The sequence below is a fragment of the Triturus cristatus genome, chromosome 6 (genome assembly GCF_964204655.1).
Source record: "Triturus cristatus chromosome 6, aTriCri1.1, whole genome shotgun sequence".
Classification (NCBI taxonomy): domain Eukaryota; kingdom Metazoa; phylum Chordata; class Amphibia; order Caudata; family Salamandridae; genus Triturus; species Triturus cristatus.
In genome coordinates this window covers 1,013,517,319-1,013,531,462 of record NC_140589.1, presented here as the reverse complement: position 1 = coordinate 1,013,531,462, position 14,144 = coordinate 1,013,517,319, and the positions used below count along the sequence as shown (strand labels likewise).

The window sequence follows — 14,144 nt, the reverse complement described above, 5'->3', positions numbered from 1 at the left end:
TTACATCCGTAGCAGCAACAAAAGGGTTCTTTAAAATGATATTTTGACAAGAACACAACAAGATACGTCGTGCAAATAATTCCACACGGGAAACAGTACAAATTACGACCTGCAATTGGGTGCAAAAAGTTTACAAACACAGTTTCCCCATTAAGATCTCTCAGTTTAAAAAGATAGTGTGACCCACTGGAGGGTAAGAATTGGTCCAAGAAAATAACTTTAAACACGCACGACCACTGGAGGTAAAAAATTATTGAAACATTAACTACAAGTTCCGTCATGCACTGTAATTAATTCTATTATGAGGGGCACACCGGAAGCCTCAATCAAGACATGTAGGGAACTGTGGGTAATCTAAGAACTGCTGTGTGTTTGAATCTGCCTCTGAAGAAAGAGCGCGAACGCTCTGAAACGCGTAAGGCAAAATGGATTTAAAAAGGCAGAGATGTTAATCTGTTCCATGCAAATAAATATTTGTGAAACCCATCGGCTGGAGGAGTGCGTCTCTGTTGCAGGGCATCTTTTGGGAATATATATATATATATATACCATAAATAATTAAAAAAATTGGATATGATTTATTGGGGAGAAAGCTATTAGGAAATGGATATGGTGTTAAATGGCTACTTTTAAAATTGTATTCGTCTTATACCAAATTGCCTGTAAGAACATGCTTACTGCAAATATGATTTTTAGAGTAGTTTCACTTTGTAAAATTATAAATGCTGCCAGATATCTAGATATTCCCATATCACCGCAAATTTGAAGAATCCATTTGCAACGTGTATTATGGTACTCCAGGCAGAAAAGCATTATATGCACCTCATTCTCATCACTCAAGCCACGCAGAGGGCAAGAGGTAGTATCCCCATACAAGTGCCATTTTTTAGTAAACAATCTTAGTGGGTGGGTCCCATGGTGAAAGCGTATGTACAAACTCTTCACTAGAGGAGAAGGTATTAGATCTAAAAATTGTTCAAAAACTGGAGAAGGTTTAAAATCTAAAAACAAGTTGGTCAGGCTGCTGTTTGAGCTATTTTTTATGTAGCCATCATTAATATAAGCCCAATAGCGTGCCTTCAGGATACTGGGGTCTGCTTTACCAATTGCAGTAGGTTCATCCCAATATATTTGTAAACGCAGTTTCCCCAACTAGATACAAATAAATTTAACCCAAGGGAGAGTCCTAGCTTCCAGAGCTTTTAATAAATCTATGAGCAAATCTTTGTAATCTCCTAACTCAGGTGTGGGCCAAAGACAAATCTAATACACCAAAAAAATGTAAACAGCCAGTTTAGCGATTCTTTTCAGACCCACATCAAAATATAATTGGATAAGGGGTGAGCTAGATGGAACAGAAAGCAGCTTCCTAATGAAAATTATTTCAGCTATAGTTAACAAATGAAGGTCAGCACAACCCAGATCTTAGCGCCATAAAGCGCCGCACCTTGGGCCTTGGCACGATAGATTTCCAAGGCTGGTGAAACTGCGTGTGATGTTGTTTTTTATAAATTCTGATGATAGCGTTAGAATTATGTTCAATTACTAGGGTGTTCTTGTTCATTTCACTAGTCCACTTGTAATTTTCAATGAGTCTAACCCCTAAATACTTAAAATGATGTACTCTTTCTAAAAGCTCACTACCAGCTTGGACATTAGTATTTTTCCTCGTGCCCTTACCAAGCACCATATTTTTGGTTTTAATTGCATTTAGCTCCAGACCCCTAGATTTACCAAAAACATGGGACTTTGTCGATGAAAATTTGGAGCACCATTGGTGTCTTGAAAACATGAAGGGATTCGTCAGCAAATAAAAGAATTGGTACATTTATATTATTCAGGGCAGGAAATAATTTCTGCAGTGTCCCAAAGCATCCACAACATTATTCATGTATAAGGAAAACGGTGTTGGAGCAAGAAATCAGCCCTGTCGCACACCGCCACACTCAATGGGGATACAATCAGTCAGTTCTCCATTGGGGCCCCATCGAACTTGAGCATAATTTTGCTCGTGTAATTTACTTATAAGTCTGATAAGGTGTCCTGGGCCCACCATGATTGCAAAACTTGCCATAAGTTTGAGCGTGGGGTAGGATCGAACTTGGCAAAGCTTTTTTGAGCATTATTGATTAGGCTAACCGGCCTATAGTTTGAGGGATCGCTTGCTTTATCCTTTTTGAATATTGTTATGATTTCAGCACCACACCAAAAAATGTGCAATTTGCCCCCTGCCGCTATTGCATTTCACAGTTGATTTAGATAGACTGTCCATATTTGGGGCTCTGTTTTGTAGAAGTCTCCAGGAATTTTATCTGTGCCTGTTGCCTTAGCAAACTTTAAGGAGGCAATAGACCATCACTATTTACGGCGATTGGCAACAGATCAAAATGTGTGCAGAAGTCACGTGCTCCACTCTAGCCTGAATGAGTCTTCTAAAGAAAGCGTCCTTGGTAACACAAACACAGATGTTTTGAAACAATGCATTCTCAACGTTTGCAAAAAGGGTGATCCAGGGCTCTGCCCAGTATCAGAAAGTAACCTGCGCCATCTTGTGATGCAGCTGCCATTTGTGACCCGCTAATCTTCACCTCCTGAGCTTGACAACCCTTGTATTGCCAGATGGTTCATGATCCGGGAGGAACCCTGACGCTCAAGCCAACTCCAGTGCCTTATGGCACAAAACTGGCGACCCCACACCTCCCTACTTGTTATAGTGTTACCTGGCAAAGTGGACAAGCCGAATGCATAGGATGAAAAGACCACGAAGCCGCAGAGCTGCTCTCAACTAGATCCAGGACAGCCGCTGAAACCTAGGAATCACAGCTCAAATGGCCTGAACTCATTGTGACAGAGGAAAGACCCAGAACTGCACAGTAACCAGCAGAAGCTCCTATAAAAGAAAGGGTCTGCAAAGGAATCAGGGGTGACTTTGGCTCATTGATTGAGAACCCCAGCCTTGTCTGGAATGTTGCCACTGTCTGCAGGAGGTCTAGGATGGACTGTGGTGGGCCTGCCTTTAACTTCCAGTTTTTTAGAAAAGGAAAAATGGCACCAATACACCCCCCTCCCACCACCACCATCAAACCTTCAAAGACGGAGAGCAACCACGCCATCAGCTTTGTGAATACCAAAGTGGGACTGGTAAGGCTGAAGGGGAGCACAGCAAACTAAAAATGCAACTGTCTGACCTTAAACATCAGGTAACATCTATGGGACTGCAAGACAGACTGATACAAGTATATGTCCTGTAGGTCCAAGGCAACTTGGTCCAGTGTGAGCATTTTGAATGTGTCCTTCCACAGGGTGACGACATTCGGAGGGAGAAGATCTAAAATAGGACAAAGGTCTCCGTTCTTTGGCATGAGAAAATAGTGGGATTAACAACCCATCCTAATTTCCAAGGTCGGCACCCACTTGATGCCCCTTTGAGCAGCAGAGGCTGCATCTCTAGTAGATAGGTGCTACTCTGAAAGCCATCAGGATGTTCTTTAGGACCCATCTTTTTGAAGTGATGGACTTCTACCCTGGGAGAAAATGCCTGACCTATTCGCCCTTAGGAGGGTTGTGCATAGGGGATGATGCTCCATTTCAATTTTGTTTGAGGGTCTTACATGTAGAAAGCATTGCTGAATTGTTACTGCTTGCATGTGCAGTGTATCACTAAGATGGATGCACAGACAACAAAGCAAAGGGTACTTCAAATTACTGAAGTACCATGCATGAAGAGAGATACTTTTACACATACCATCACAGAAGTTTAGGAAGTCGATAAATTACTTTCATCATTAAAATTAATGTGTCTTCCTCGTTTCACTCCTTACGTAGGAGGAAAATCCCTCAAATCTATAAATAGGTAAACAAATAATTAGATAGGATTTGGGGAGAAGGGCCCTTTTAAAACCACTACCTCGAGTAAGTGACCTTGAGGTTTCTTGCTGCTTGGGGCTTTGGACACCAGCAACTTACCTCACAGGGTAAGCTCATCTCACAGAAGTAAAAGACTGAAACAAATAAAGAACGATTGAAGTAGCAGAGATTAAGTAAACCAAGCATCTAATAGCCCTGTATGTGTCAGTGCTTTTCTTGTATGTGCTGCAAGTGACATACAGGACACGCTATGCTTGAGGTCTCATGTACTGTATTTTAAGGAGAATTGAGATTATTAGCACTACACAGTTATAAAATGAATTTCAAGGCCTCAGCATCCCTGACTGATACAAGCAGGATTAAAGCAGAAGCCCCTAGCACTGCAGGATAATTGCCATTTGGCGTGGGGATGTTGCTCACTGGCGGACTTTACCACTGTCCTTAATGGGCAGAGTGGCTCTATACAAGATGATGGCCCTTCTGCGCTCCCTGTTCATGCTCCAAAATAAGCCATTCAAAGTCTCGCTGGAGTTTTTCGGAAGATTGAGCACGAGGTCAGACTATTACTATGTAAGTCACACAGGGGGGTATAAAAGGGTGGGCCGCCAGTCCCAGACATCCTTAAATACTACTGGGCAACACAGTTACTAGTAATAAAGGAATAGGTATTTCTCGGACCACCAAGAACCGGCCTATGGAGTAGATCGAAAGGAAATGGGCCACAGGGGAGGGGTAGACTCACCAACTTGACCCCATTATGGGATGGTGACTTATTGCATGAGGTGGGGGGGGGCTTGACGGACTTCTCAAGATGGGATTAATAGGTATTGAGCACCTGGGGACATCTGGAGGGAACAGGCCGTGATATAGTTCGAAGTCCTTCACCAAGAGTTGAACTGGGGAATCAGAGCAATATAGGTATCTACAGCTGTGACACGCTCTTAGGAAACACATCTTAGAGGGTGAACAACTACCAGAGGCTATGCCTCTGGAGGACTGTTTACTCACAGAGCCCATATTCGACAAAGGCATCGTTACAATATATAGAAAGCTGGTCAATAACTCCCCGGACCCATTGGGGGCATTGAGAGACTACTGGATGGCAGACCTAGGCAAAATAGACGAAAAGTGGGTAGAGTCATACAGAGCCCATGGGAAATAGCTGTTTGCACCCGATTCTGGCACATACAACACAGGATTCTGCACAAGTCTTACCATTCTATGACACTGATGCATTGGATAGGCAGAGCAGACACAGCACTTAGCTTCCGGGGGTGCAGCCAAGAGAGCACATTCTTCTATATCCTGTGGGAATGTGCTGTGATACAGGAGTACTGGCAAGGGGTCACTGAGGAAATGCCCCACGTTTTGTCTTGGGAGGTTCCCATGAACGTAAAATGGTTTCTCATGACAATATCAGGTGAAGAGACCTGGCCTACGCATCAAAAGATTTGGCTGGTGGGGGGCGGAGTGGCCAAGCACAACATAGCACGGACATGAGGCAAGGAAACCCCCCCAACTATCGAGGAAATGGAGTCTGACCTCAAATGGTGCCAGAGGGCAGAAAGGGTCCTTTATCAGAGCAGGGGCTGCCCCAAGAAATGGGAGAAAGTGTGGGCAGCCTGGCGTGCCTTAAGGGGCGATTGATGGGGGCAATCTGGTAGGGGGATGGGAGTGAAGTGTAGACCGCTCCTTTTGAGAAACTGTAGTAGGTGGTAAAAGAGCCACCCTAAATGCATATACAATCTTTGTCCTTGATAATGTAGATCTAGATTGCTATGTATGCCATGTGATAATTTGCTTTTATTTCCCGTACATGCTGTAAGATGAACAATGCTCAATGAAAAATTACTTGAAAAGAAGAAAGAAAAAAACAATTGCCTTTTGGAATGTTTTGTTCCGCTGAAGAGTCCCTCGTAAGAGCCCAATTCCTGCTTCCAAGTTGACACCACTATGACTCTTACAGTGGGGCCCCATAAGCTGTGATGTGGCATATTAGTGGAGAATAAGATGCTTTTATTTTTTTTTACAACAGTTCAAGGGAGAAAATTCAGCTTGCCCAAATACTACCCGTTCCTGCTTACCTCATTTAAAGGGCCAAGGAGCCTAGTCAGTGGTTTGGCAGGGGTACTGATACTTTCCAGAGGTGTGCTGGGGCGTGGCATCATGTTGGACAAGGAAAGAGAAGGAGCTGGCAATCCAGGAACAAATACCTTTCCCACCTTTTCATAAAGCACAAAAAAACACACTATAACAATACATTGCTTTGTGATAGGTCTTGAACAATAATAAAATGACAAACATATGAATAAACAGTTCACAATATGTTAAGCAGAAACCTATTAAGAAACAGGAAGATCTTATTTGGTTTTGTTTACATCACACTTGTATACATGGAATGAAAACTGGGGCGTGGACAGCCAACTACACAGATTGTGGAGAAGCACTGAGGACATACGGGTCAAGACAATCCCAGGTGTTATATTGTATATTCCTTTGTTTACTTAGAATGACATAGACCTTCAAAAAATGCAGTCAAAAACTGGCAAACAATGTGTGTGAGGTAGCTTCCATATTAAGGTTTCTGAAGTTTGTAAATGTTGCTGGAATTGCTGCTTTGGAGACATTCAGACCATTATTTATCAAAGCTACCACAATTGCTTTGTGGTCTTTTAATGAGGGAAACATGTAGAGCAGCTGGAGTTTATGGTTGATATGGTTATTGTAAATCACTGAACATTCTTGTGGCGTATATTATAAGTATGGGTACCAAAGTAGACCCCCCCCCCACCCACTCCCACATCCCTCTCTGGAGCATATGGCCTAATAAAAGGCCAGACGCATCACTGAACCGTTTAATGAGAAACAGCAGCAGAATATCGAGAACAAACTAAACCCAACTAAACTGCATACACAGAACATCAAATGCAAAACGCCAATCTTGCAGGGAGCACATGAGAAGAGGAAGACTATGATGGAGCGGTCACCCTTGTCCTTCTCCCAAACATCCATAATGGGCAGAACCTGGAGGAGTGGAGATAAGATAGCAGGGTGCACATTACTGCCAGCCCCTCACTATTTCAATGATCTGCCCTAGTGAATGTGAAGGGCACATAGGATAATAGGCAATATCTGAACCCTATTATTTTTACTTCCATTCCTCTTCTCCTTAAAATCCTGTTGTCCTGCCACAGCCAAAAATTGGGATGTAAGGAAGAGGGTCTGCAGTGGAATGGGAGAGACGAGTAGTTATCAAAAGGCCCAGCACAACCACTTCCTATCTCACCGCAGACTCGAAAGGGTTAATAATGGAGAGGATAGAATAGGAGAAGCTGGATAGGTCTTCCTATCCGCCATCACAACCTCATCCTCCATCAGATGATCCCATCCCATTCCCATAATAAAATGAGGGTTGGTAAGCCGGAGTAAATTGGGGAGGGTTTGGGTGTGGGGAGAAAGATTATTAATCCTAGTCAATCTCAATCCTAGTCCCTCCTCTGTCCTCCTGCAGTACGTGAGAAAAAGGAGGCAATACTATCGATGTCCCCTCCCTGCACACGTGTATGGAGTTCATGCCAAAATAACCAAGATATATAATGAACTGTATATATAAGTGGTGAAAGCCATGTAAGCCTTTAAGGGCCAACAAGAAAGCATGGTGCCATGTACCTTTAGTGGCACATGAATCATGGACTTGGAGAATTAGCTTTGTTTAAATAATCAGATAGTTCCAGTTTAGACAGAGGGAGATAAAGAACCAAGAGACTCAAAACATTAAGTCTGAGGACCAACAGTTTTGAGAATCTGCAGCTATGAGGTCCACCTCATTCTCAGATCATGCGAATAGCTTTCGTCATGATTTTCTTTTCCACAATAGTAAGATATATACAATAAGATGTGATGGCCAGGTCTTCACAGAAGATGCTTCAATGGAATTGTAACACTGCTAAACAATATTCTCTTAACAATAAGGAATAGGTCCTGGTGAGCCTACAGTTTAGGAATCCGGTCATTTATTCGAGGATATAAGTGTGGTATTGGCTGTAAGTTGCTTACTGAATACAGGTTCATCTGCATAAATCATGATAAACAGGGCTGTTGTTATTGTCCAAAACAGTTGTTCTTAACCTGTGGTCCAGTGACCCCAAGAGGAATTTGAAATTGAAGGCTAAAACTTATGTTGGTATCCTCAGATTGATTCATGGTATGGTGAAACTGCATCCAGCAGAATTTATTAAGGACAATGGGTTAACTTTATTGAATTTAGAAAAGCTCCAACCTTCCCATTATAATTAAAATTCTCTTTTTCACAATTATCCACACAAGTCAAAAGGTTAGGAACCACTGGTCTACAGTATTTCCGTCTCTCAGAAGACATCTAGCATACAAATAATCCTGCAAATGGCCAGAGACAAAGCTTCTAGGCCTCATGTGGGAGCAGACACAAATGTAACCCCTACTGTACCACATAACTCTGGAGCTGTTAAAAAGGACTGACACCTTCTTTCTAGAGGCATGAATAAGGGAAGACTTAGTGACACTGCTATGAAGCCAAACATGTCACTGTTGAGATGCTACTTGACTTGCAAAATGAGCTCTCACAGTCTCTCTTCACTTGCGATATTATGATTTACTGATTTCAGCATATCAAGATCAGTAATGAAAATACCGTGTAGCTAAGCATTATCTTACAGAAGCGGTGCACTTTTAGTTGAAAACAAAAGTTCAAGAAGGTAGTGAGAGAAGATGAGCCAAGCACACAGACAATACTAAGGGTAATGTATGACATTCTGAAGCCAATTTGGCGCTCTATACTGGGTGGTCTCCAATCTATCATTGTTTTGTGAAACCATACTCCTATAGAAGGCCCAACAGTTCCTCATTTAGTTAGCTCCAGAAACAAAAGGTGAGTGTCATTTAAACCTCTTGCTGATGATATACAAGGTTTGTTCTCCTGAATGCAAATTTAATGACAGAATAAATACTCTGATATCATCTTCAATGTAGGGTACTGGGATTTTTTCGGTGAACATAACTTGAGGCAAGAGGATAACCATAAAAGACTTGGAGATCTTTTTAATGCACTGATGGACTTCACCCACCTCGGCAGTGGCTATGGCTTTGCCAGATAGGCATACTGGCAATACATCGCCCTGAGGCACTGGGTTTCACAGCCCCACATTCGCCCACACGCTAGTCATCCGCTGACAAATTTTGAAAAATAGTTTATTACCTGCCAATCGGACAAACGCTTCCTCTCGGACAAATACTCCTTCCTCCTCACACCACTACAACACACCGAATCCCCAGTGCAGCAAAGGTAGGAATCTGAATGTGAGCTTGAATTTTCACTTAATGAATAGCAGGATATTATCCACAGAGCTAGGGCTTCTTCACGCAGCACCACAGGCAAGAAATTGTTTCTTGAAATAGCCCACTATTGATATTATACCCCCTGTCAGGGTGGCCCGTTGGAAGCCAGGAGGGGACCTCAGTGCCAGTGTCGCTTCAGTCTGGAGGGCTCACTTACACACCTGCTGTGGCAATGCCAGAAGATTCAGCAATTTTGGGTGGCCATCCTGTCTGATATTGACAACACGTATGGCACAGAATTGTCCAGGTTCCCTAGCTACACAGTACTGGGATTGCCAAATGCATTGATCTACCCTTTAAAATCTTGCCTGGGAGAGACCTCTATTTGGCTTTGGGGGCTGCTAAACAGATCCTACTGTCCCGCTGGGGTACCGAAACTGCCCTGACTAGACTAGACTGGCTGCATAAATTATGGGAGATTGTCGGTATGGAGAAACTGATGGAGAGTGTCACACACACGCTACCACGTTTTTACAAATTGTGTGCCTCCACTATACATTTTTTGGCCATCGAGTTTGTCGAACTAACTTGCCCAATGTACTTGCTGGTTTTTCACCTCACTCACTAAGTTCAGGCAAATGCATAATCTATCTATTGTTAATGTATATTGTGCCTACGCAAGAGTCGCTCTACCATCTGGCGACATCATTTACTTAAGCTGTTGAGTATCTACTTCTATTTATAATTTCTTATGATTTCTCGGTCTGTTCTGCATCGTCCCTTCTCATTTCTATTTCTCTCACGACGGTTTATTATTTCCAAACTGGCCTGTGGACGTAGGTGGGTGCTGTTGTTCTCCCTCTTCAAATCAATAAAAACAATTACATCTTAATATCACCTGAGCCACCATAAAGTTGATGCCTAAAACGTTTATTCCAGAGAACACAATGCTTTTATGGGCGCTAAAACTAGATTTATTTTCTTGTTCAACCCATTTTAGAGCCAGTAAAGAGGGAAGTGATGAGCATTTCTTCTTATCTATTATCTTACGAAAGACCAGCACATTGTTTGCTAGCAATTTGCTATAAATTCTTCAATGCAATGGGTGGGATGTAAATAAGATGCCATAGAGAGTAATATTTCAATAACCTTAAATAAAATAAATCCTGCATCGTGTCGTTTGGATGTCTAAATTCTGTTTTGCACAAATGAGGCTAAATCAATGTATACTGTGGGTAATATTGTGAGAAATAAAACGGATATCAGTCACAAAAGAAGGAAACACCTTCTGTTCTCTTGTTACTGGCCCCATTGGATTCAATAAGGCACTCTTAATGATGCCTATAATCAACTGGCATAGACCTCAACCCATCTAACATGCAGCTGATGAGCTACATAGAGCAATCTGAATTCATGAATAAAAAAGTACATACCCGCACAACTCCAGTGTACAGCACCAGGCTACCACTGCATTCCAAAACCAGAACTGTATCAATGCTCTAAAAAAATAATGTAACAAACATGGCCTCAAATTAGTAATCCATTTAGTATAACCATAGCAGTTGATCTCTTATGCTTGTATTTGTTGGTATGGCTAGTTTGAGTTAACCTGAATTGGTGCAGCATCTTTCGCTGGGATGTTAGTGACAGAACCAAAAATTAGCTGAGACTTATCGTTACTTTCTTCAAACTTGACAAACCTAAAACAAAGAAGATATTTCAGCAAAAAAGTCAGCATTTTGGCTTGAATATTAAGAAACACATAAAAAAATATTACCACAATAATACACAATGGGTTACAGTATGTTTTTCTAATTAACAGCGTAACTGTAACAATCAACACGAGGTACATTCCTCAAATTTACTTTGTGTTGTGTAGTGACATCAACTGTGTCAAATGTTATTGGACGTAAATGCATCAGATCATTTACATTATGTGAAACAATTATGTTTGAGGATTCAAATTATAGCTATAGTTGTCAACACACCCCTTATCAGCCACTGTGCAGATCGAGAAAGTCAGGGAAACTGCACAGGCAAAGTTGGATCAGAACTAAGAGGCTCATAGTGGCTCAACTTCTTTTAGTTAACTACTAGAGTAACCTGAAGCAATGGGATCAAGGGAAGGTATAGAGCCTTAACTTTCCTAAAAACGTCATTTTTTTACTGATCAGTATTAGTATTATTTTACAAACATGCGGGGTCTGATTCTTGGGTCCGTTCTCAAATATTCATATATTCAAACAACCTCAGCTCCAAAGGCCCAAATTCACAAAGCTTTTCTATGAATAGCTGCGTCTTCCTTTTATCATAGACTAACATTACACCATAACATTCAGGCCTGATTCACAAAGTATAACCATGTGTAGTTTCCACAAGGTAAGACGTACTTACAGAACCCAGTCTTACTCCTGGAAATACATAAGTAAGACACACCTATGCCTGGAGTAATATTTTTAAAACTGGAATTATTTATTTTAAAGTGTTAGACCTGACAGCCCTTTGGGTGGTCCCTCCTCATCATTATTTATTTTGTCCCACTTTTGCCTCAAACCCTGTTTGAATTTTTCCTTTTTGGGAACCACCAGACTTTTTCGTGTTGCTGCAGATTCAGGGAGCCATTTTAGCTACCCCTGAAACTTCTGTCTGAGGGCCTGAAGCACAAAATGGTGGCCACCTGTGACATCACCAGCATCCACTGGAACCTACCAGCACCTTCCAGAACATTCCAGAACCCTGTGACAGTTGGAGGCGTTTTAGAATGTTGGGAAGCTAAGACAGAGAGTTGGCAGTTGGAGCTGGCAGTTGGCACCTGACTGGTGAAGAGAGAGCAGCACAACAGTGAAGGAGGAAGGAGTGAAGCAGCAGGGGTGGAAACTTGTGCCTGGAGTGGGGTCCATAAACCCACCCTTGATACTAGTCCCTACTGATGGATCCCAGCCTGTAGCCCTGTGTGGGAAGAAGCCAGAAAAACTCATCCTAAGGACCTGGACAGCAGGAACAGGCCTTAGAAGCAGAAAGCAGCAAGATCCTGACCTGGAAACTGGTTTCCCTGGAGTCCGGCGTCGAGTAGCCTGAGACCTGGAGCCCGAGGTGGAGAAGCGGCGCTGACTGAAGAAGCAGACGTCGTACCCGGAGCCGCCTGAGGTCGTGAGAGGGCGCCGACGGAGGTCGTGAGGAATACCAAAGGTCGAGGAGGAAGTTAACCGAGGTCGAGTGAGCGGCGTCATCGGAGGAGTGAAGTCCGCCCTCCGGAGTCGTCGGAGACCGAGGTGAAGTGTACCGGAGGTCGGGAGTGAGGATCGCACTCCGGAGTCGCCCGGAACCTGTGAGGAGGAGCACCGGAGGTCGGGGGTGAGGATCGCACCCCGGAGTCGCCGGAAGTCGACATCCAGGCCAGGCCGGCCGACGTCATCGAAGCCGAGAGCGCCATCGGACCGGAGCCGCCCGAAGTCGACATCGAGTAGAGACTGCCCGACGCCGTCGAATCGGAGGTCGAGATCGAACCGAGGCCGCTGACGTCGAGACCGGAGCCGCCGCCGGCGTCGTCAAAGAACTGACATTGTGCCGAGGCCGCCGACATCGAGCTGGAACCGCCTCACGGCATCGACCCGACTCCAGCGGCGTCGGAGCATCAGAAAAAGGGCAGTAAGTGGAGTAGAGGGCGCCTAAGGCCCTGTGGAGACCTGAGAGACTGCTCTAAGGGGCTAGGGAGGTGCTGGAACCAACCTGACTGTGCCAGGGGTGAACTGGGACTAATCTAGAGAGGTTGTGTGGAGAGAGAGAGCCAGGTCTCTGGTATTTCCCCCCTTTTATCTACCTCAGTTTAGGCCTCAGCCTTGACCCAGCCAGGGAGTAGACCCCCTCAAGCCTTCCACAACCCTACAAGCTGTGCCTGGGCCAAATCAGCCCTTAGGAATTGAAAAGTGATCTGATTACATGAGTGTTGCTGTATACTTTTAATTATTTATTGGGGGCACTGTATTTATTGTGTTTAACCTATTTATTGCTTCACTATATTTATTGGTCCACAGGACTTGTTGGTGCACAATATTTGTTGGTACAGTATTTATTGCCTCAGAATATTTAATTGCCTGTATTACCTGCACTTATACTTATGTCCCTTGTATTTATGATCATCCCTATTTATTGAATCTTCAGACAGTATTTATTTGACCGGCACTATTTAAGATTTGTATATTGTGATTGACTTATTTATTTTCCCAATCAGCAACTAAGAGAAAAAGATAAAGAAAGATATTTTCATAATTTTTACGGTGTAGAGTCGTTTTTGGAACGGATGCGCGCATGGTTATTGTTTGGGTATGTTGTATGCTTAGCACGGAGCCTGATTCCTGACCACTCGAGCCAAGCTACCACAGTGTGTCCGGAAGACCACCACCACCCCTTCTAGTGTGGGAGTGGTTTTCCAACATAAATTGGTGTTCAGTGGTGGGATAGAGCTGTGCCTACGCATACTCAACAATAACTGTGGGTAGTCCATAGGCCTACACCGGGAGTTTTCTCAAAAGCGGCCTTCCTAATTGTGGGTTTTTGTTTTTTCCAAATTTACTCTGGTGGTGGGAGGAGGTATTATTAAAGGTACCCCCCTGCATAGTTACTGCACAAAAACCTGTCCTCTAACCTGAGTGGGCAAGATGGAGTTTGTACTAGAAAATCTAGAAACGTACACTGTGGCCCAACTCAGGGAGTTTTGCCAGCGGGAAGGGGTGTACTGTCCCCCAGGAGCAAAGAAGGGTGCACTCCAAACCAGCTTAAGGGCTTGGGGGGAGGCACGCCGAGAAAGCAAGGCTGAGGAGGAAGACAGGGATGGAGAGCCTGACCCCGAGGGGGCTGAGATGTACCAACCTGAGGTGGGGAACCTGTCAACAGGGCCCAGAACCATTTCTAGGAAGGGCAGCAGTGCCTCTAGCGGTGGCTTGTCTGAGGTGGAGTTAACAGAC

At 43.6% G+C, this 14,144-nt stretch overlaps 1 protein-coding gene across 1 annotated transcript in view; it reads right to left on the bottom strand.

Moving 5' to 3' along the window:
* The window catches only part of ANAPC1 (anaphase promoting complex subunit 1), a 771,271-nt gene that overhangs the window by 539,143 nt on the left and 217,984 nt on the right, over window positions 1-14,144 (bottom strand). The window contains exons 11-13 of the mRNA XM_085611802.1: window positions 10,790-10,880; window positions 10,614-10,679; window positions 5,952-6,089 (exon numbers count right to left, since the gene is read on the bottom strand). Of these exons, the coding sequence (XP_085467928.1) occupies window positions 5,952-6,089; window positions 10,614-10,679; window positions 10,790-10,880 (295 nt within the window). The remainder of the gene's footprint in view (window positions 1-5,951; window positions 6,090-10,613; window positions 10,680-10,789; window positions 10,881-14,144) is intronic.